Consider the following 22,470-nt stretch of genomic DNA (forward strand, 5'->3'; position numbering starts at 1 on the left):
AAGGAGGAGGTAAATTATATGCTTCAAATTCAAGAAGTTTGGATTTGGTAATTGAAAGTTCAAAATGGAATAATTTAGTCTCTCTATTTATAATATTGACTCAATAGTAGCAAAAATAAGCTGAATAATAAAATAAGTTTGTAAAATTAATCATGTCAAACACTATGGGATCAAATTTGAACTTCTTAAATGTAAGAAATAAGAAAGGAATCTACAACTAATAACTAGGACGATAACATGGTGTTGAGTAAAAGAGAGGTGTTACATATACCCGTCAATTAGGGTAGTACATCATATTATTTTTCAAAATTTAGGAATTAAAAGTGGTATATATAACACATTGAAGGGTAAAAAATAAAAAATGGTACCTTTAAAAAAAAATGAGAGAGAGAAGAGAAAAGAAAAGGACAGGACTGCCCTCAATTCGATAATTTTGGATGTTTTGATCCCATGCACCTATTAGCGGGAGTCTCTTGGGAAGTCGATTCTGTCCGTTTGCTTCCCCCTCCAATTCTTTTAAATGCTTCCCGTTTCACTAACTTCGTCTCCACAGAAAAACAAAAACACCATGTCCTCTCAGTCAAATTTTCTCCCTCTTTCCCCTACACTTCCAAGCATTCTGCCACTACCTTTCTTGTCCTTAAAGAGTAAGTACTACTTCTTTACCTTTTCATCATCATCATCATATATATTCTGATTATATTTATCTATATCTATGTGTGTGTATATATATATGTTTGTTTTCTCAAATTGATCATATATATATCAAACATTTGAATACTTATGGTGTATATATATATATATATATATATATAAGGCAAGGAATACTAACCTTATTGACAAAGTTGGTTTCTAGAGTATTGATTTGTTATTTATGGTAAATTGATGATTACCCTGTTCCGCTTTTTTTTTTTTAAGAGATTCTGATCTAATCTTTCTCTATAACTGAGAAAGATATTGAATGGATCTTTAAAGGTTTGAGTTTTGTTTTATTAGTTGGCAGCAGATCGAGTTAAACGGTGCCAAAAGAGTGTGTGGATAAAAAAGTTCTGTTTTTTATTATGATTTCGGTTTTTGAAAGACAAAACGCATTTACAGTCAAACTGGTAATGAGAGAGATACAGCAGCTTTAGTTTCATCATTTGATTTCATTGCATAAACATAGAATACGAGGAAACTGGATTCTGTAGCTTGTTCTAGTTCATTATATTCATCAGTTTTGTACTTGGGTATAAAGAATAAAGATTCATATATATATATATATATATATATTTCTCTTTAAATTATTGCTTTGTTCCTTTTGTTCTTGAAATTTTCTCTCCCCCTCCTCCCCAAGAATGGTGGGGATCAACTTTTTCGATTCTTTTTTAGAGAAATTTACCAAATTGGTTCTTAGTGGCAACATCGTATATATCACTACCAAGAGGGGCTACATTTTTTTTTTTTTTTCCTTTTATGCTACATGCTATTTTATTGTTAAAATATTTGCAATTTTTAAGTATATTTTACTAATTTTAGTTATTAAAATAACGAAACTAAGGACTTGATTGATTGCATCGCTATCCTATTTTGTAGGTGTCTGGTCATTCGGGGTTAAAGACAAACGAGTTAACTTTGATTTCCGCTTGGGATGCAGTGCTATATCCAAACCTCGAACTCAAGGTACATGCAATTATACAAAATATAATTATTAAACATTTTAGAGACCCGCATGCAAACATATATAAGATACAAAAACATATATATATATATATATATATATAGTTATTAACTTATTATGTATATCCAAAATGCATATGTTCATGCATATTAGTGTACAGTGTACGAGTCCATTGGGCTCTATCTAGGCCCATCAATAGTTTTGTTTGTCCATCGGCATGATATTTTGTATATATACTTGTACAACAATTATATGTTTGTTTATATAAAAGTAGTTTCTTGTACAGTTTTATACTTTGAATATAATGATAGAATTACACTCATTATTCTAACAATATAAATCAATAATTATTGATTATATACGCAGAATACATAAATGTTTTTCAAAATGGCATCTCAGTCGTAAAGTGGCATGAAATTGTGGAGGATGACGTAAAGACGGAGAATAAAGCTCTTAAGGTGCTTTGAAAATAAAAATTTCTAACTTTAATATATATATATATATATATATATGTATGTATGTATATATGTATATATATACCCCTACGCCCTTTTAAGTATTGTTATTATGTTCCATAAGGGCATTTGAAATTATGGTTTTTAATGTGATTTTACTTTATCTAATTAAAGGTTTCTACACCAAATAACATAAAGGAACGTGTCGATTCCATCAAATCAATGTTGGACTCCATGGGAAATGGAGAAATAAGCATTTCAGCTTATGACACGGCATGGGTTGCTCTAGTTGAAGACATTCATGGAAGTGGTCTTCCCCAATTCCCATCCAGTCTTAAGTGGATTGCCAACAATCAGCTTCACGATGGTTCTTGGGGTGATAGTGAAATTTTTTTTGCTTATGATCGAATAATCAACACCTTAGCTTGTGTTATTGCACTAAAGTCATGGAATAGTCATCCTGAAAAGTACCAAAAAGGTATTAAAATTTAAAACTATAGTTTAGATTGTCCTCTCTTTTTTAATGCTTAATTGAATGTGCTTTAGGCTGGACAAATCTTTATTATTATTTTTGTCATTGTTATAGGAATTACATTCTTAAAAGAAAACATATGCAAGCTAGAGTATGAGAATGCTGAGCACATGCCAATAGGCTTTGAAGTTGCTTTCCCTTCACTTCTGGACATAGCTAGAAGTTTAAACATTGAAGTAGTACCTCCTGATTTACCTGTCTTGCAAGAGATATATGCCAAGAGAAATATAAAGCTCTCAAGGTAACTTCAGCCATGATTATGTTTGCTACTTTCCACAATTATAAAAAAGATTATAGGTGAAAAAGATATACCATATCTTATAAAATCTTTTCAAATTTTCTAGGTCCATTTGTTATTATGTTTTACATTGTGTGTAATGATTATAGTGTGTGTGTGTGCGTGTGGGATAGGATACCAAGGGACATTATGCACAAAGTGCCCACAACACTACTCCATAGCTTGGAGGGGATGCAAGGATTGGACTGGGAAAAGCTTCTTAAACTGCAGTCCCAAGATGGGTCATTCTTGTTCTCTCCATCATCCACTGCCTTTGCACTCATGCAAACTAAAGATGAAAATTGCCTCAGATATTTAAACAAAGCGATCCACAGGTTCAATGGGGGAGGTAAATTAATTATAAAGTACATGCCTTTTTATCTATACCATTACCCAAAAAAGAACAAAACAAAACAAATTGTTACTTTCACTTTTTAAAAGTGTGCAGTACTGCATGCTTGTTTTCATTTCTGATTTTGCTAACTTCATTTTGCTTTTAGTACCAAACGTGTATCCGGTAGACTTGTTTGAACATCTTTGGACTGTGGATCGGTTGCAACGCCTAGGAATTTCAAGATATTTTCAGCCAGAGATGAAGGAATGTATTAATTATGTTTCCAGGTATACATAATATGACCCAAAGCTATAGTAAAATTAGCTTAGGTAATATAACTTAAAAAAAAATAAATAATAAATAATAATAAAATAAATAATAAAAAATCTCTTAATTAATGTGTATTTAAATTTTCAGATATTGGAATGACAAAGGAATTTGTTGGGCAAGAAATTCTGAGGTTCGTGATATTGATGACACTGCCATGGGATTCAGGTTACTAAGATTGTATGGTCATGAGGTATCAGCGGGTAAGTTTGAGACACACAATCTCTCTTACTAAGATTTTATTATTATTATTATCGTCTCTTGCTCAAAAAAAAAAAAAATTATTATTATTATTATTCATATGGTATACTATATATTTATTGGGTCCGGTTAATGTGTGCCCTTAGGACACACATTAAGCCATTCATTTTTGAAAACATTTGTTCAGGAATTGAAAAAATTGTCAGTATTTTTTCAATTTTCGAGAAAATATTTCCAAAAGTAATTAATTATTATGTGAAAAATATTTCCAAAAGTAATTAATTATTATGTGTCCTTAGGGCACACATTAGGAAAATCCATATTTATTTTGGGTTTGGGTTTGGCAGATGTGTTTAAGCATTTTGAGAAAGGTGGTGAGTTCTTTTGCTTTGCCGGGCAGTCAACACAGGCTGTGACAGGAATGTATAACCTGTACAGAGCTTCACAGGTGCTCTTTCCAGGAGAGAAGGTCCTTGAGGATGCAAAGAAATTCTCATCAAACTTCTTAAGAGAAAAACAAGTTGCTAATGAGCTCTTTGACAAATGGATCATAACGAAAGACTTACCTGGTGAGGTATGGTATATATTTTGGTTAATTAACAAAAGGGCTACATGGCTCCTCAATGACCAAAAGGCCGCTAGAGACAACAACATGGTTGCTCCACAAGGAGCCAAGAGTTAAAACTATCAAAAAAACAGTTGAAAACCCAATAGGAGCTCATTATTATTATAGTAGTAGAAATAGTAAGCTCTAATATATTGGTTGCCCCCCAAAATTTGGTCTAGTTTATTTTTTGTCCCCAAATTCATAAATTTACAGTTTCATCCTAAAAAATTTAAAAGATAATAATTGTCCTTTTAATGGTCTATTCCAAGTCAATTTTTTTTTTTCTTAATATATCGTGACAACATTTTGTTTGTAATGTATAAATCTCTTCAATCAACTATTTTTTTATTCTATGAGATTTATGGAGTGTCTCATGTGCATGGAATAAAATAATCCATGTAAAATACCACTTTATTATATTAAAAAATAAAATTGACGCCTTTTAAATTTTTTATGAATTAGAAATAAAATTATGGCTTTTAAACTTAAAAGTTGAAATAGGCTAATAATTATAACAATAACAGGTGGGTTACGCACTACAACTTCCATGGTATGCAAGCTTACCTCGTGTAGAGACGAGATTCTACATAGAGCAGTATGGTGGTGAAGATGATGTTTGGATTGGCAAGACCCTTTACAGGTTATTTCCATCTTTGTTCTCCATTCTTTTTCAACATTTTATTTTTAACTCTAGGCCTGCCTTAATGTTCTAGAGCAAAGGTTTGTAAAATTAGACATGGTCAATGATACGAATTTCCTTCGTAATTGCTTATATAATAAAAATTTATCAAATAAACACCCCGTTTGGTACTTTTTACAAGCATGCATTATATGCATTCATATAATCCAATCTAATTTTCACAATTTAAGATATCACGATCAATAGTATTGATTTACTTTTTACACGCATGCATTATATATATTTATACAATCTAATCTAATTTTCACAATTTAAAATATCACGGTCAATAGTATCGAAATTACTAATTACTAATCACTGTTAAACTTACAATTTTTTAATAGCAAAACAACAAAATTGAATATATTTATTATATATTCTCTTTTACCAAAGTCACTAGTCACAATCAACCTTACAATTTTTTAATAGCAAAATAACAAGACGGAATATATTTATTATAGACTCTCCTTTTAATGATACGTAATGTATAATTATACTATGTTAAAGAAGTGTAATATAATATTACTTAAATCAATAATGCCCACATCTAGACAACGAGGAAACCACATGTACGGCTAATTGGCAAAATTATAGTTCTTAATTGTCTTTATGTTTGTCTACATGTTAGGGTGCACGTAGGATGGTCACCTTTCAATAAGAGATAATTAATTCATTGTTTAATTGAGTAATACTACAAACACAAATAATTTAACAAAATTTTCATAAAATATAATATTGTATCCTTTCATGTATTCAAAAATCTGAATTGAAATTTAAATCGCAGGTCTCATATATAACAAGACACAAGATTTTATGGAAAAGAAAAATGTGTACAAAGACATTGCATTTAATTAAATTTTAATTCTAATTCTAATCATTGCTAATTTTAACTTAGGATGTCGAAAGTCAACAATGAAACCTATCTGGAGGTAGCAAAACTAGACTACAACAATTGCCAAGCCTTGCATAGGATGGAATGGGACGGTATTCAACAGTAAGTAACATAAATTTCCCATTTGACCTAATCATTATTATTATTATTATAATATGGTATTGAATAATCTAAAGTGGTCTTTGTCATGATTCACAGGTGGTACTCAGAATGTAATCTTGGAGAGTTTGGATTAAGCAGAAGAACCCTTCTCTTTGCTTATTTTCTAGCCTCATCCAGTATTTTCGAGCCAAAAAGGTCCATAGAAAGGCTTGCATGGACTAAAACCACAGCCTTGGTTGAAGCAATCACATATTATTTTGATGAAAAGGAAATGAGAAGAGACTTCCTACAAGAATTCAGAAACTACAGTAATACACGAGACTGCATAAACAGAAGGTAATTAATATAAATTTTGAAAGACTCAATAGCTTTATAATAAAATAAGTAATACAATCAGCTGCTTAATTTGTTGTTTTCTTTGTTTTTTTCCATGATCACGAGACTATTATGGACGACATAAAATCTAAATGGTCTTTCATATATTGCTCAGATTAATTCTTTTGCTTCTTTTTTTTTTCTAATACATTATTTATCATTTTAATTTCTCGATTATGGTAGCTAGCTAGGTCTTTATCATTCTCTTTAGTTTGTTGTACGTTATATAAGCATTGTCTTTATGAACATCATTACACTTGTCCATGTCCTTAATGGTATCATCATAGTTCGTTGTTCTTTATGTAAGAAAAGTTTATATAGTCACTTGGGTTACACAAGCAACAGAATAATTAGCTGGCTCAGTACTAAAGCTGCCCCCAAAATGAGAGTTCTAAGAATTCAAATCCACCAATAGTACAAATAATCCCACCGGGTACATGACCAATTTATTGTACATATGTTGTGCCTCGTACGATGAGATTGAAGAAAAAAGAGGGTGAGTGTGTCTATGAAGGTTTAAATTTAAAAAATAAATATAAAGTAAAAAAGAAAACATGCACAATAATTAAAAGGTTCAAAATGCATTTCTTAGTGTGTGCATATCTTTATGTGACTTTAAATTTGGTTCATCTTTTAAGATTTTCAATCATTTTTAGAATATTTTTAAGTGTTCCCTATGATGAATGTGAAATGTACATGCCTACAAGTAGTAAGATTTCCATAAAATTTCCTTTCTGTAGAAATACGGGAGCCCCTTGATTAGTGGGTATCTAACAGGTTTAGAACCTTTTTTTATCCTAGGGTTAATAGATCTCTCTCTCTCTCTCTCTCTCTCTCTCTCTCTCTCTATATATATATATATATATATATTTTTTTTTTTTTTTTTTTTTTTGGGGAGAGAAAGGGAACCAACCACACCAAAAGAACCAACCAGATTGGAATGCTATATCTCATCAAACATTTTGTGCGTTTGAATTGGGATGGAAAATTAAAATTATTTTACTATTCATCTTATTTTTGCTATTATTCATAAGCTTTACTGCACTTTTTGGTACTATTCGTGGGTCCCACTATACTATTTCAACTGACTTTTACCATACTTTCAGCAATAAGTTTTCAGTTTCAATAAAATAAATGGTATCCAAACACACCCTTTATTTAATGAGCATGCAAATGATTTATATATGTTTATTGTGATAAAAATGAAATATTTTAAGTTAATCTTGTATAGAGGGTATTTTGGGAAAAAAATTATTCCACGAATCTTATATTTCTGAAAATCTTCTTACGTTCCTTATCATCAAAGTGAACATTTTGCATATATAATCAGCGTGCATTAACTTTCAAGTGAAATTAAAAATAAAAAATAAAAAATAAAAATTCAAGACTATCTTGCATGTATAACATGAAATTCTCATATTCTCGAAATACTTATAAAATTTCTTACTAAACCAAACACAGACGATCATTAGATCTCAAGCTTTAAATTCTCACATATTTGAATCCATAAAGGTGTCTTGGATTCTTCAAAATAAATTCCACTTTAAAATCATTGGAAGATATTCATGTTATTTTTTGTTGCAGGGGATCGAATACAAACAAGACATGTCAAGGACTTATCGAGACCTTACTTGATACCATAAACCATCTCTCATTGGAGGCACTTGTGACACATGGTCAAGATATTAGCCGCCATTTACATCTAGCAGTGAGAAATTTGATGACCTATACACTCTTATATATAATTATATACATTATTGATGGCCTGTGATAATTTTAATTTGTCCCATTCACATTGACAAGACCACATCTATTTTAACATATATTCAATTTAATTATTATTAAACTTAGTGTCCGTTTATATTGGTGAATATGATAAATCTTATATATATGGTGGTTTTTGTTTTTTTGTGATTAAAAAAAGTGGGAAAAGTGGCTCCTGAAGTGGCATATTGAAGGTGATAGGCAGCAAGGAGAGGCAGAGCTATTGGTACATATCATAAATCTCACAGCTGGCCGTTTGTTTTCGGAGGAACTAATGTCTCATCCTCAATATAAACCACTATCTGACCTCATTAACAAAATATATTGTCAACTTTGTTCTTACCAAAAGCACAAGGTTAGTGATCTGAGAGTGAGACAACAATCACTCACACCTTGGACTGTATACTTTGGAATATTTGATCATTTTGATGATGTGCTTTTTATAATAGTATCCCACATATCCATTTATTGTAAAAGGAATAGATCGAATTTTAGCATATCATCAATAGTTTCATTCAATGTTTATTTACAAATTGATTATGGTAAAGTTTTTATAACATTAATTTTACATGTTTGGTATTGTATGTTTATGAAAAAACAATACAGCTTTTTTTAATTTATGTTTGTGGTAGACCCCATGAAGAAACCGATTGTACAATACAACTTCCATTGCATTGTTATAAACGTATTTCACCTTTCTGATAGTACAATTCTATATCTACCAGGTATACAATGTCAAGGGCAGCAACACTTCATGTTCAGACAACATCACTACCCCAGAAATAGAATCGGACATGCAAGAACTTGTGCAATTGGTACTGCAGAACTCCTCAAATGATATTGATTCTGATATCAAGCAAACGTTTCTCACAGTAGCCAACAGTTTATATTATGCAGCCTACTGTGATCATGAGACTATCAACTTCCATATTGCTCGAGTACTATTTGAAAGAGTAGTTTGAAAAAACAGTACTTTGAATTATCTGTGTAAATAAATGCCATTATTCATGAAGCATATTCGATTCTCTCCATCAATATGGGATTTCTTTTTTGTACAAATAAAAAAAGTTATTTTGATCTATGTCCAAAGTGTCCAAAAGCCAAAAGGTCCTAACAAACAAGAAGTAAGGTAATAATTACATCAAAAAGAAAAAAGAAAATACATCAAATTATAAATAGATGAAAAATAAGTAGAAAGGAAAGAGACAAAACACAAAAGGGGGCCAGTTGACCGGTCGAATGGTTGCACTTGCAGCATCCAACTCTGTCATCAGTCTCATCCAACTCAGTCTATCCCACACTAAGGGTCCGTTTGGATACAGCTGAAAACTGAAAACTGAAACTGAAAACTGAAAAATACTGTAGCAAAATAATTTTTAAATGTGTAAATAGTACCGTGGGACCCATTTTTAATATTTTTTTCTAATAAAGTGATTGTGGGTCCCATGAACAGTATACAAACAGTATATGCACAGTAAAATTTGTCTCCCGCACAGTACATAAACAGTACTTTTACTGTTCATTCGCTGAAAAAAAAAAAAAAAAAAAAAAAACTTGAAACGCAGACGTGCGTTTGGGAAGCGCGTTTTGCGCTTCCCAGACGCACGTTTACGTCTCAGAAATTTTTTTTTTTTTTTTTTTTTTTTTTTTTTGTCAAGCCGTAACTTTTTGACTTTTCTTGTGTGAACAGTGTTTTTATGCACTGTTTATGGGTCCCACAAAATACACTTTTCAGCAACTTTTTCATTAAAAATGGGTCTCACGATACTATTCACACATTTAAAAATTATTTTGCTACAGTGTTTTTCAGTTTTCAGTTTCAGTTTTCAGTTTTCAGCTGTATCCAAACGGACTCTAAATATTACCCAAATGTTTGGTTTAGATATGAGGATTCAAAATTAAAGTATTTGAAGGACAATTATTAGTATAAATTACTTTTATATGAGATTAACAACATAGAATAGACTCAATAAAGTTAGAGGCGCAACAAGTATGAGTAATTCTAGTACTAAATATAAAAATAAAAAATAAATAAAAATAAAAATAAAAAGTTATAGGTTTTGTCATAATTATTCTACGTGGCATGTTATGATTGGCTGTATATCACTTTCACATAAATCCACAATTTTTTTTCTATTGCTCACATGATTTACTATATAAACAATTGTGACAAAAAATATGGTTTATTATAAGGTCATAAAATTTTTGAACAAATATTCGCAACAATTTCACAAAAACATTTGTGCAGTTGGAGCATCTTTTTTGGAGTAGCGAAAATATAGCAGCCCATATATTAAATAAACCCAAAACAATATTCACATCGATCCACAAGCTCTTAATGGGGGTTCTATTGTCGTACTCATGAGAGACCACGGGTTGGTACATTTTAATTTGGAGGAGGTTGAGTTCGATTTCTAACATAGTGCCGGTTTGGTTTAGACGTTTTATTGCGTTCAGCGTTTACGTTTTGGGCATAGGACCCACGTTACAGTGAACGCAGTAAACGCGTCCTTCTTCCTTCTTCTTTTTTTTGTTTTTTTTTTTCACGCGTTTCAGAGTGATGCGGCTACTGTTCATGTACTGTTGCATGAATAGTAACCGCAAATGTTGACTTTCCTATTATGAACAGTGATTCGTGCACTGTTCATGGACCCACAAATTCCACTTTTCAGCAACTTTTTTCATTAAAAATGGGTCTCACTGTACTATTCACACATTTAAAAAATATTTTGCTACAGTATTTTCAGTTTCAGTTTTCAGTTTCAGCAAAAATAAGCTCAATTCAAACAGACCCATAGAGGAACATGACTAGAGGTAGAGCGAAGAACCACTTGTAGAGGTTGATAACGTAGAAATACGTGTCTAGCTAACAACTCAAAATTAATTATAGTATCAAAATACCCATCTAATCTAGCAAGAATTCAGAAGAAAATTTATTGTGACCAGTATATACTTCAAAAGTTCAAAGAACTAAAATCAATGTTGTGAAGTCCAACATCTAGAAAAGACTTATTACCAAAACTTCAAAATGTCCCATCACGGAAAGGATTAGTGGTTGCACAAATTTAGTGGATGTATATGGTAAACCACAAAAAGTTGTTTCGTGAAGAATATGAACCCTTTTTAGCCTGTTGGTATAATGGTTTCCTTCTCAATGTAAGAAAAATAGAAAATGGCAGACAGTATCACATACAAACACGTGAAGTGGAAGTTCACCATATCCCTTATCATCAAAGATTTGATATCCCATTATTGAAATATGAGAGATTTATGCCCTACTAATTATATATTGTCCCATTTTGAATTCCACAACTAGCTATATAGGTTTGTCTAAAGCACCGAGCTCTTTATGATGTTTTGACTAGCTCCTTGATCTACCATGACTAAGCCAGTGGACTAATTCATCAAGAAGTATGGCACTTCTTCACTCTAATTACAAGAATATTGACTGAGAATTAGCCAATTAATGAGACTGGACATGTAAGAACTAGGTTACAAGTTGTAGTGAAGTAAGTACAATATTAGGAATAGCATAACGCAAAAAAATGGATTCAATCTCTCACTTTTTTGACCAAATTTAGAAAGACAATCATAACCGTAAAACGTTCAAACAGCAAAATAACAAGTTAGTCATTTTCATCCAAATGTCAATCGCTATGGTATGGACCTCAACATATGCTGAGTTGTTTGCCCACTTGCAAATTAATAATAATGATTTTCAATATCATTTTCATAACTTTTGTGACATAGAAAGGAAAATAAGTGCGGAGAAATAAGTCAAAAGGCAAGAGAATGAGCTAGCATAGTCATGGCCACAACAAAAATGATGGGCTCCTTTGGAATAGCATTTTCTATTAGTTTATTTGTTCTTGTACACCTTTTTGAAATATCACTTTTTTTCTACTTTACTACAATTAAAAATAACATCTTTGGTTTTCTCTTTTTCGTTTTGATAATTTAGATTGAGATTATATAATTAGCAGTGCAAGTAACAAAAAATTTGGGTAAATTAGGGAACAAGAACATGGTTTTGTAGGGAATAAGAACATGGTTTTGTAAAACTAACCAAATATATTAGGAAATAAGAACATGGTTTTGTAGCATGACCATTTAAAAGCCAAACTCTGGGTAAATGACTTTTTGCTGTGGCTGTGGCTGGGTGTTTAAAAAAAAAAAAAAAAAAAAAAAGTCCAAGGAACATGATTGTATTTGTGATCACTTGAATTAGGTGATAAAAGGAGAAAGAGTTTGTGGTGAATGGCAAAAGTAATGTCATAAACGAAAAAGTAGCATTCCTACCAATTAACTATGCACTTAAGTCCATGACCATCCATAATCCACTGGCTCAGGTCCACCTGAAAATAATTCAACTAGCATGGAAACCCTCCTAATTAAATGACGATTGTAAGTCATTCAGCACCATATGGCTGGCATGTTTGACATGTTGTTGTATGTATTCAGCAAAAATTGAAAAAGACAATTGTTGTACCCTACTCAAAGGCATACCTATCTTATCTATATCCATTGGGTCATTGACCCAGAGAGAGAGAGAGAGCTTATGGTCCAGTATATATAACAGTACTGCATGGTTTGCCTTTAGAATCAATGGAAAACAAATTGGTTTGGTTGCAGAAAAGAAAAGAAAAAGAAAATATTATATATGCGATTGGATGGTGGAAATTAATTAATGTGAGTTTACTCTGTACGTAAACGACAGAATTGGGGAAGAGGACAAGGAGAATTTCAAATGGGGGAAAAGGCAGAGATCAGATGGATCATGGACATTAATAAATCCTTAAATAAAAGCTTAACCTTAGTGGCATGCAGATGCAGATGCAGATGCAGTACTACAAAAGCAAGAATGGATGACTCTATTTGTAGGCTAGCCGCTAGCCCATTTTGGTAATGCCCTTCCAAACTTCCATTACTGCTTTGTCACTTTGATTCGTTTTCATTTTTCTTTTTCAGAATGAAGACACGCCTTGTCCATTGCATGTTTCTTTGTTGTGCAAGCGGCGAACATGCACATACCATGGACCCCACTTCTTCATATGGCCCAACCATCTTAATTTGGAAGAAGATTAGATCGAAAGACTGAGATGTCATATCAGAAATAAAGTAGTGTCTGTGAGAGAGAGAGAGAGAGAGCAGAAATTTATTGATTAAATCAAATCAGATGGGCTCGGACTTCTGATTCTGATGGCTCATTGCAGTGTACCTTAGTGTTCAGGGTTTGGACTATTGCACAAGGGTCGGTCCTCCTGTATTTTTGCACGTTTTAAGGATGTAGCAGGGCTGCAGGAGAGAAACGCCAGAGTTTTTTTTATCCTCTGTGATTGCTGCAGTTTGCAGGTGACAGAATAGAACCAAGATTTGTTTTCTCTCTCTTCACTTTAACCACTGCCCCTTTCTCTCCAAAACAAATTGATGCCTGGGCCTATTTGGTTGGGTAGAGAAAGCAGGAGGATTCTGGCCTTTTGTCCTTTTTGGGAAACATATTTGGCATAATGTCCCTGTTTTGAAACTATATAGGGGCGTGCCCTTGTTTGGATACTCGATCTCCGTAAAGGCGAGTTACTTAAGTAACTCGATTATGAAGAAACCGAGTTGTGGGCAGGTTCTTGCCACGCTGGTGTTCCAGCGTGGCTTTTGGGGAATAAAATATTCCCGCATTACTGTTTGGAACTCGTCAATGTGGAAAACGAGTTATATGCGGAATATGAACCAGTTTTTAAATGTAACGTCTCTAAAACTGTTTGTCTTCCTTCCTCTGCAGTCTACAGTCTCTCTCCCTTCCTCAGTCCGATCAGTAGCCACCGCCTATCTGTTCAGTAGCCACCGTCAGTAGCCACCGTCAGATTCTCCTGTTTCTACCCGCACCCAAACCAAACCGTTCAGTAGACCCTTTCCGAAGTTGAATCGAAACCCATACCCATACCCATACCCATACCCATACCCACACTTATTCAATCTCACCACAGCCGAAGCTCAACCCAATCTGTCTTCGGAGTTAAAGGATTACAAACGTATTAAGGTAATTTGTAAATGCTGAGTTCAAATTTTAATTTTTTCCCTTTGCATGTAATCTGATTTGAGTGTGGCTTCCTAAGTTTTTCGCTGTTAGATTGTTGTCTATTTGTATTCATAATTATTGTTGCTGTTTTAGCTTTGTTGGGTTTGGTTTTGAAGTGTTTTATGATGCACATCTAGGGCAGAAATTCATGTAAAATACAGTTAGCATGACAACGGTGTTCATTGTTAGGGGAAATTGGTTTGTAATTCATATAGTTTGAAAGTGTATCAAATCAATCTCTATTTTTTCCAGAAATTATGTCACAAGTTATGTCATGATTTTGAATTAGGGAAAATTTCTTTTTAATTCAATGCTGAATGATGTTGAATTGAGAAGCTATTGGTTTTACAAGTTTCAAAGTTACTGGCTTTTACAAGCTTCCACTCTGTTTAGTTATTATTATAATAGATATAATGTGTGTATAATGGATATGCACGCATATATCTACACACAGACCATGGACATCCTAAAACCTTTGCTGCCATTTACTCTGCTTACGGCTGTAACTGTGCCATATTGTTTTTATTCAACATCTAAGTTTTGGTTTGTAATTTTTTTTTTCATGTCATTATCCTTGTAATATCATATGGGAACATATAAACTTACTTACCACATCAGTTGAAAGTCACTTACATTTTGTGTACAGATGCATAATTGATTGTCTTAAGAGACTAGAATTGTCTTAGAAGTTTAAGTACTTTTTTTTTATTTTTTGGTTATTAGTATTCCTAGCCTTTGTAAGAAAGGATTTAGAAGTAGCCTATATAATGAACATTCCAACTTTTTTCAATCGCAATTGCTATCTCGTACCTAAATGTGAGTGCTTAGGAAAGCCTACGTGTGATTGCCCAATGTTTTATCTTTGTTTATTTGATGTTCTTTTTATTGTTTAAATACCAAACAGTCATCAACACAATCAATATGTTATCAAGAATCTAGTTTAGTGTTGAAATTCCTAAAAAGGCTACATCAAATTTGGTATTAAAGCCCGTTCAAGCTCCTGTCTTGTGTCAGATTAGCAGCTTCTGTGGGTTATGTTTGTTGACTAAGTACATCGAATTATTATTATTATCATCTATTACATTTGGGGTTGAAAAGGGAAGTTAGTGGCCTTAGTGGCCTTTTAGGGTCACCCAATCCTTTCATAATAGGTTGGGTTAGGTTAGGGAGCATTGAGATTTGTGGTGGCTTTTGGGAATGGAAATAGTACATCCTCTAGGGTGCTTCTGACGGACCTAGGGCTTTGTTTATTTATTTATTTTTTTGGTGGTTTGGCCTACTATACTTATTTCCCTAGGGTATTGATTTCTGTGTGTCGGAATTAATTTTTGACTCTATAAAGTGTAGGCTTTTGAATGGGGTTTGATATGTAATTTAATTAATGGAAAATAATGGAATATGAATTGCCACTAGGCTTTTGATGCAGATGGAAAATTGCAATAAAGAAACAAAGATGGAAAATGATAAAGCCTCACATGAAATCCATGTATTAAACCACTCTCCTCAATTTTCTTCAATATCTTGGGCGAAACCTCCATGATTACATGAAACAAAAGAGGTGACAAAAGATCTCCTTGTTTCAAACCCCGTGTGCTTAAACCCAACAGGGTGGAGCCATTAACCTATGTTGAGAAATGAACAGTGGTGACACAAGGCCTAATCCACCTCCTCCATCTATCCCCCGAACCCATTCTGCTCAAAAGATTAAACAGAGAATCCCAATTCACATTATGCTCTTTCTATGTCCAGCTTGTAGGCCACATCCGGGATACAACTCTTCAATTTTCCATCTAGGCACTCATTAGCAATGAGTACTAAATCTAAAATCTGCCTACCACTAAAAAACATCCATACTAGGTGCTCAACAATCTCAACCAAGTATCAATCATGACAAAAGCATCCACTTTGATATCACAAATTTCGCCACAGGGATTGATAAAAATCACATAAATTCTTCTTAATTACATATAATTAACTCACATAAATTATGCCAATAAGCATGCCATGAAAAAATACACAAAAATATTACAAAAGTAGGAATTAAATTGAGATTTTGAGAGAGAGAGAGGTCATGTGGGTTGGCAGTGATAGTGGGGCAGGGTGGGTTGGTTGCTGTGGGGGGATGGGGGTGGTCAATGGATTGGGACCGAAAAACAGCAAAAATAATTACAAAAAAAAATGTTCACTGTGGGTTATCTTGGCTAAAACTGGTGGATTGCTGGTCTAATCTTTTGTGTTGGAAGAGCTTTATTGGTGGACTCGTGCAATGGTTTCGCTTGTGGTTTGGAGTGGTTAGCTTGGGGGAGGGAGTTGGCTACTTACTCGGGGGTTGGAGGTGTTCTGTTGTGCTCTCTAAAAATGTTTTATGTGTTTTAAGGCCAGGCCTAAAACATTTTAGGCCTCTCTTAATTGTGTTTTCCCACCCAACCTAAAATATTTTCAGGAAAACTAGGATTCACCTGCACCAAACACATAAAAACAATGAAAACATTTTTGGAAAGCGACAATCTTTTGCGTTACTGTCAACATATTAGGCTTCACGAACTATTCCTTGGTGGACAAAATATACAACATTTTTTCTTTGACAAGAAATACCGATTACTTCTTTAAAACAATACTATTTTTTATTTATTTATTTATAGAGATTTTTTTTTTTTGGTTGTTGGCCATAATAGAAAATGCTTTTTTTTTGGGGGGGTGGTGGTGGTGGTGGAAAGGGGGTTTATTCACAATAGCCTTGGAACATGCCTTCTCTTTGGATTTGGGCCATTCCCCTCTTCTATTTTTTCTGCATTGCCTACCCCCTCACTGTCTCTTGATCCAGTTAACCGAGTGAGTGCTGTTTGAGCAGATTCTTGATCTCTCTCAGGAACTGTATAAGCTGGTACCACTTGACTTGACTTGGTCCAATTTCCAGCCTGGCTTTTGAAACCCAGATCTGGCTTAGTTTTCACTTAGATCACTACCTTCTTTTGCTCGCTTAATACTGGGTTGAGGCTTTGGATGATTATGAGTGCCTTTGTAGACAATTTCAATTATATGTCCTGCATGAGAACGCTCAACCTTTTTATTGGCAGGGCAATTCAGATATGTACATTTGTAGTAGCTTCGTGGATATTCACTGCCTTTAACTTTCTTCTTCCCATATATACGCCACTTGTAGCCATCATTGGCAGGCTTATCAACAGCAATAGTAGGCTGGTATGTCCTATCAAAATGAGAAACCTCTTCTCTTGTTTCTGCAACACCTTCCTCCTCACAGTCACTTTTTGTTTCCAATTGACTTAGAATGTTCATATTTCCGGCCAGATATTGCGAATCACTAATTTCTTTTGCAAGCTTGTTAGGCATTTCATGATTATGTTTGCCTTCGTACTTAATTTTAGGCATTTCTCTGGCAGGAGATTGCTCAACCCATTTTCTGACATTACAACCCACACATGTACATTTGTAGTAGCTTCGTGGATATTCATTGCCCTTAACCACCTTCTGCCCATATTTACGCCATCTGTACCCATCATCGGAATTGAAAGGATTAGCAACAACAATGGTAGGCTCACTATCCTGGTATTTCTTACCAGAATGAGATGCCTTTGATGATTCCATCCTGGAAAATCTTTGATAATTGATGCTAGTGTAGGGACTGAGTAGCTGTGAAAAGAAAATTTTTTGTTAGGATAAATTACACTGTTCGATCCTAAACTTTTACTCTGATTACAATGTCCTCCATGCTTTCAAAATTCATTAATGACTCCCCAATTTTATAACCTTGCTACAATGTCCTGCTGTCTGTGTTGGTGTTATATTAACAAAAAAGTGGCACACGTGCATCACACTTGACATGTGACCCCACTTAACCAGCTGAGTCACAAATTTCCATGTCTGTTTGTAAACTATAAACATTTTGCAATAAAATCGATAGCAGTTTTTGATGCAGGAGCATCTAAGCTTGTAAATGTGAAATGCTGCTTTGTAGTTTTTGTAACAGGTTGCTGAATTTCCTTTTTTTAACTAGTTAGTTGTTAAGTATTTTGTAACAGCACAAGATTGAGAGCTCTTTTTTAACCACTTAGTGAGGCTATTGATTAAACAATTAGAAGGCATTACCATGGGTGAATCAGATGAGAACAGTCAAAGATGAAAAATGATAAAAAATTAAAAACGTACGAGTTAGTGATGGGAATGTAATTGGCTTAGTCTATTGGGATGTTTCAGATGATGAAGAGTTCTATCGGGACCTTCCTTAGTCTAAACTTGAATGTACTGTTATTTTATTGCAGTTTTCTTTAAAGACCTTTTAATTTGGGAATTTTAGATGATGAAGAGTTATCTTGGGACCTTCGTTGGTCAATCTAAAGTTGAATTGACTTGACACTTATTTGATTGTTTGTTTTTGTTTTTCACTGTTGGATTGCTTTTAATTAAGTTCTCCCAGAATGAAGACAATTTGGTAAATTCTAGGTCTTCTGGAATGGGCTGGCCTTGGCTGCACCAAAGGCCTTGTCGCCTCACACCTTAGGACATCGGGCCATATAAGGCCTTGGCACCTTAAGGTTGCCTTTCACCTTTAACTACCTTGACCCTATTTCTAGTTGACTTAGGAAAGCCAACTATTGATTTTAAAAAATCTGCTTGATTTGAAGAAAAGAAATGAATTACTAATAACCTAATTTATGACCAAGACTTGACCAATAAAAATATAATTGACTTCTAAGAGAAAAAATAATCGACTTCATAAAAACAAATGAAGGAAAAAAACCCAAAAGAGAAGAAAGCAAAGGTCTTGGACTGTTATGGTCATCAATTCAGTGTTCATTTGACACATAACTATGCACACACCATCATTTGATGGTATAGGTCTCACAGTTGTTTAATCCATTTAATAAAGCTCAATATTAATTTGACTATTATTAGTTGCCTCCAAAGCTGTGCTTGTGAGTGAGATGTCCATTGCAGTAGAGTCTCTAATGGAACCTTTACCTATTTCCATGTTTGTCTCCCCCTTTTTTTTGTTGAAAACACACCTCAGTAGCCACTAAGTTACAATGAACCCTTTTCAGTTCTTGCTTTATTAAATAAAATTTCTTTTAGAGTGTGATGTCAAGTATGGGAACAAGCAAAAGCAAAAGGAAGGAAGTTTACACTTCGATTAAAGAAGGGAAATTCTAGTACTGATGGGTGGTAGGGCTTGTTTAGGGGTAATTGGTAATTGGGTACCTTTTAATTTTAGAGCTATGTTTTAGTGTTCTAGAATGGTGTTTTTTGTGGTGCTTAATTGATTGTTTGGTTTGCATTATGCTTTGTTCATTTGTTGGTTTACTTTGTTTGATTTAGACATTGAATCTCAACTTGGTTGGTTGGTTAGGTTGCTTATACAATTTGCAACTATGTGTCTTTTATGTTTATGCCTTGTAGCCATGAACGTTAGGTTGTTTATATTTTAGTGTTTTACTTTAACTCTTCCTTGATATGATTAAATCGATTGAAAATCAGTGTATATAGATGCATGATGTATAATTCAGTTTAGCAATTATATGTTTTCAATTTTCTGTGAAATCTCTCTTTCACTCTGTCTCTCTGTATTTGTTTTTGTGAGTTTGTTGTAGAACATTCAATTACTTGCCTGTGTTTACTTGCAAAAGCCAAGCTTTTCTTCACTATTACTTGCATGTGTTTACTTGCCTGTGTTTACGTGTCTAACATGATTGCATGCGTGTTAGATATGCAGCAAGTGGGAAATGTGGATCCTGGACCGACGGTTGGTACACAGTTGACGCGACAGCTAGTTCATCGATCCACGCTGCTTTGGGAGACGCCAGCCGGTCAGGTGTGTAGTTGTACTGAACTTTGGACATGTCGAAATCATTTAATTTTATTTTTGTAGGGTTCTTTGATTCTTAGCAAATAGACGTTGGACATGGTAGAATGTTTTGGTTTACGCAGAATTGTATTTAATCCAAAGAGAAAATGGCATGAAGCATAAATAATCAAGAACATTGTATGGAGCAGAAATGTTCAAAGTCAGTACATGTCGTTTAGAAGCTATAGTAATCAATAAAAAATTGAATCCGCTACTATTCTTTTTTCCAAACATGCGCACACAATTACGCGTGGCTACACATAAGACAACTAACGACCTTGATTCCTAATTCCCTACTCCATTTGACATAGTGAGGCACTTTGTTCATTCATTTCAAAACATGATGCCCATCACCTTAGTGCTAATTTTAAACAATGTCATTGATGTTGAATTTGATCATATCTGCTATTGAGGTAGAGCGAATAAGCAATTAACATTGTAACTAACGTTTTGCAAAATGTTCGGGACTAACTAGTTAGCCTACTGTTTCTTGCATATTATTATTATGTAGCATTGTTATAGTTATTTCGTGTGCACTATCCTAAGACAATGCTCTTTCGTGTGCAGGTAGTGCCAGGCGTGCTAAACTGCAGACGCCGAAGTTGCAAGTTACCCGAGCATGGGCTTGACCCACGGATTGCTCGGTACATAACTGAGGCGGGTTTTGAAGGGTTATTCAAGGTCCCAAACTTGGAAGTGGATCATGCGTTGATCACAGCACTAGTTGAGCGTTGGCGTCCGGAGACGCACACATTCCACCTACCGCATGGAGAGATGAGCATCACCTTACAAGATATTGAGGTGATGCTAGGGGTTCCTATTGATGGGTTGCCAATTACTGGGGCTATGAAGATGGATTGGCCTACGTTGTGTCTTGAGTTATTGGGTCATCGTCCACCAGACCCGATACCGCATCCCCATGAGAACACCTCTATCCTTGCTGGGGCGAGGCTCAGATTCACGTGGCTGGATGCACTATTTAGTGGGCCCCTAGCTGCGGATGCTACTGATGAGGTAGTGCAGCAACATGCGCGCTATCACATACTCGATTGGTTGGGGACGATTTTGTTTATGGATAAGTCAGCAGACCGGGTGTCGGTGCTGCCTCTACAGTTCCTAAACCCAATCAGCAACGCGAAGAGGTACAGTTGGGGTAGTGGGGCATTAGCCTGGTTGTACAGGCACTTATGCAAGGCATCGGAGTCGAAGGCGAAGCAGATTGGTGGAGCAGTGATGTTGGTGCAGCTGTGGGCGTATTCGAGGTTCCCATTGATATGCCCTGTTATGAGGTTGCCACTACTGCCAATGGAGGCAGGTCCCCTTGCCAATCGGTATGTTATTTGAGTAGTTTGATACAATTGTCAAGTACTATTATTTTTTTTCAATAAATGTTTGGTATGATTTGTGGTGCCTACGTATATTTGTAAGACTGTGTTGCTTCTATGATTAAAGCATGCTACTTTGCGAAAGACAAATTTCTTCACCTTATGTCAATCATTATATTTGCATTATTATTATTTTGGTTAGTCTGATTCCAATTTAAATTCCAATATCTTACTACATTTAGTTAATATTAGAAATGCTAAAATGTATTGGCAATGCTAAAGCATAGCTGTTTTGGCCAATGTCCTTTTCTGCCTGGTAGTAGTTCTGAATTTGCAAGATAATTAGGGCCATAACCTAGCCAAGAGCCTTGTAGTTTAATTGGCACCTCCTAGTGTTTCCGACGTAGACATCCAGGGTTCAAATCCCCCACTCCAACTATGAAATTATCAAAAAATAAAAAATAGAATCAGGGCCATAACTTAACTTTACCCTATGCTTAACTATTTTTATATGGTAAGACGAATAAGTATATATTACATGTATATCACACCTCTAATACAGAAGAAGATAGAAGAGATTAAATCATATACTTTCAACAAATCCCTAAGTCAAGAATCTCTCTATGTCTAGATCTTTCTAATTTTTAGTAAAATAAGTGGTGGAAACCCATAATGATGGTTGGATATCATAGATAACCTTGGGTTTTCACTTCTCAGATGGTTTGGGTTTAATATTCCTCCTTCAAATTTCAATCTAATGTATTTTTGATAATTGTGTTTAGAAATGAAGTATTGGTTTTTTGGTTTTCAAAAATCATTCATCATAGAATATACATAAGTTGATATATGAGATGTACATGAGTCAAGAGCTCCTTGGCACTAATTGTAGGACTTGGCTAACCAATATGCATCACGGTGGGTTAGTAAGAGCTTAGAAATTAATTTAAATCCTCTTAGCATTTCCATCGATGATTGTTATTCTTGGAATTCCTTTATCTCAGTCTCTA

At 34.2% G+C, this 22,470-nt stretch overlaps 2 protein-coding genes across 3 annotated transcripts; one reads left to right on the forward strand and one right to left on the reverse strand.

Annotated features, from left to right (window-relative positions):
* Positions 1-437: 437 nt before the first annotated feature.
* On the forward strand, positions 438-9,286 carry LOC126710012 (ent-copalyl diphosphate synthase 1). 2 transcript variants are annotated; one of them, XM_050410396.1, is made up of 15 exons: positions 446-647; positions 1,576-1,662; positions 2,027-2,118; positions 2,290-2,593; positions 2,702-2,888; positions 3,059-3,273; positions 3,425-3,545; positions 3,676-3,788; positions 4,134-4,360; positions 4,918-5,033; positions 5,968-6,066; positions 6,163-6,402; positions 8,026-8,149; positions 8,366-8,560; positions 8,931-9,286. In XM_050410396.1, exons 1-15 carry the CDS (start codon positions 521-523, stop codon positions 9,165-9,167), a joined length of 2,484 nt encoding a protein of 827 aa, XP_050266353.1. In that variant the 5' UTR covers positions 446-520; the 3' UTR covers positions 9,168-9,286. The 2 variants fall into 2 exon arrangements, with proteins under 2 accessions (XP_050266352.1, XP_050266353.1); XM_050410395.1 differs by lacking the exon at positions 8,931-9,286 and having other exon boundaries at positions 438-647; positions 8,366-8,910.
* A 7,935-nt stretch (positions 9,287-17,221) lies between these two features.
* Positions 17,222-17,884, reverse strand: LOC126708284 (probable WRKY transcription factor 33). The gene has a single exon (XM_050408085.1). It carries the CDS (start codon positions 17,882-17,884, stop codon positions 17,222-17,224), a length of 663 nt encoding a protein of 220 aa, XP_050264042.1.
* Positions 17,885-22,470: the final 4,586 nt, after the last annotated feature.

The sequence above is a fragment of the Quercus robur genome, chromosome 12 (assembly GCF_932294415.1).
Source record: "Quercus robur chromosome 12, dhQueRobu3.1, whole genome shotgun sequence".
NCBI classification, from domain to species: domain Eukaryota; kingdom Viridiplantae; phylum Streptophyta; class Magnoliopsida; order Fagales; family Fagaceae; genus Quercus; species Quercus robur.

Excerpts from the sequence above, each read along its gene's own strand:
- LOC126710012 (XM_050410395.1), top strand. The coding sequence starts at position 521 with ATGCTTCCCGTTTCACTAACTTCGTCTCCACAGAAAAACAAAAACACC. Across the intron at positions 2,119-2,289 it reads CGGAGAATAAAGCTCTTAAG|GTTTCTACACCAAATAACAT; the intron begins GTGCTTTGAAAA and ends ATCTAATTAAAG. Across the intron at positions 3,789-4,133 it reads TGGTCATGAGGTATCAGCGG|ATGTGTTTAAGCATTTTGAG; the intron begins GTAAGTTTGAGA and ends TGGGTTTGGCAG.
- LOC126708284 (XM_050408085.1), bottom strand. The coding sequence starts at position 17,884 with ATGGAATCATCAAAGGCATCTCATTCTGGTAAGAAATACCAGGATAGT.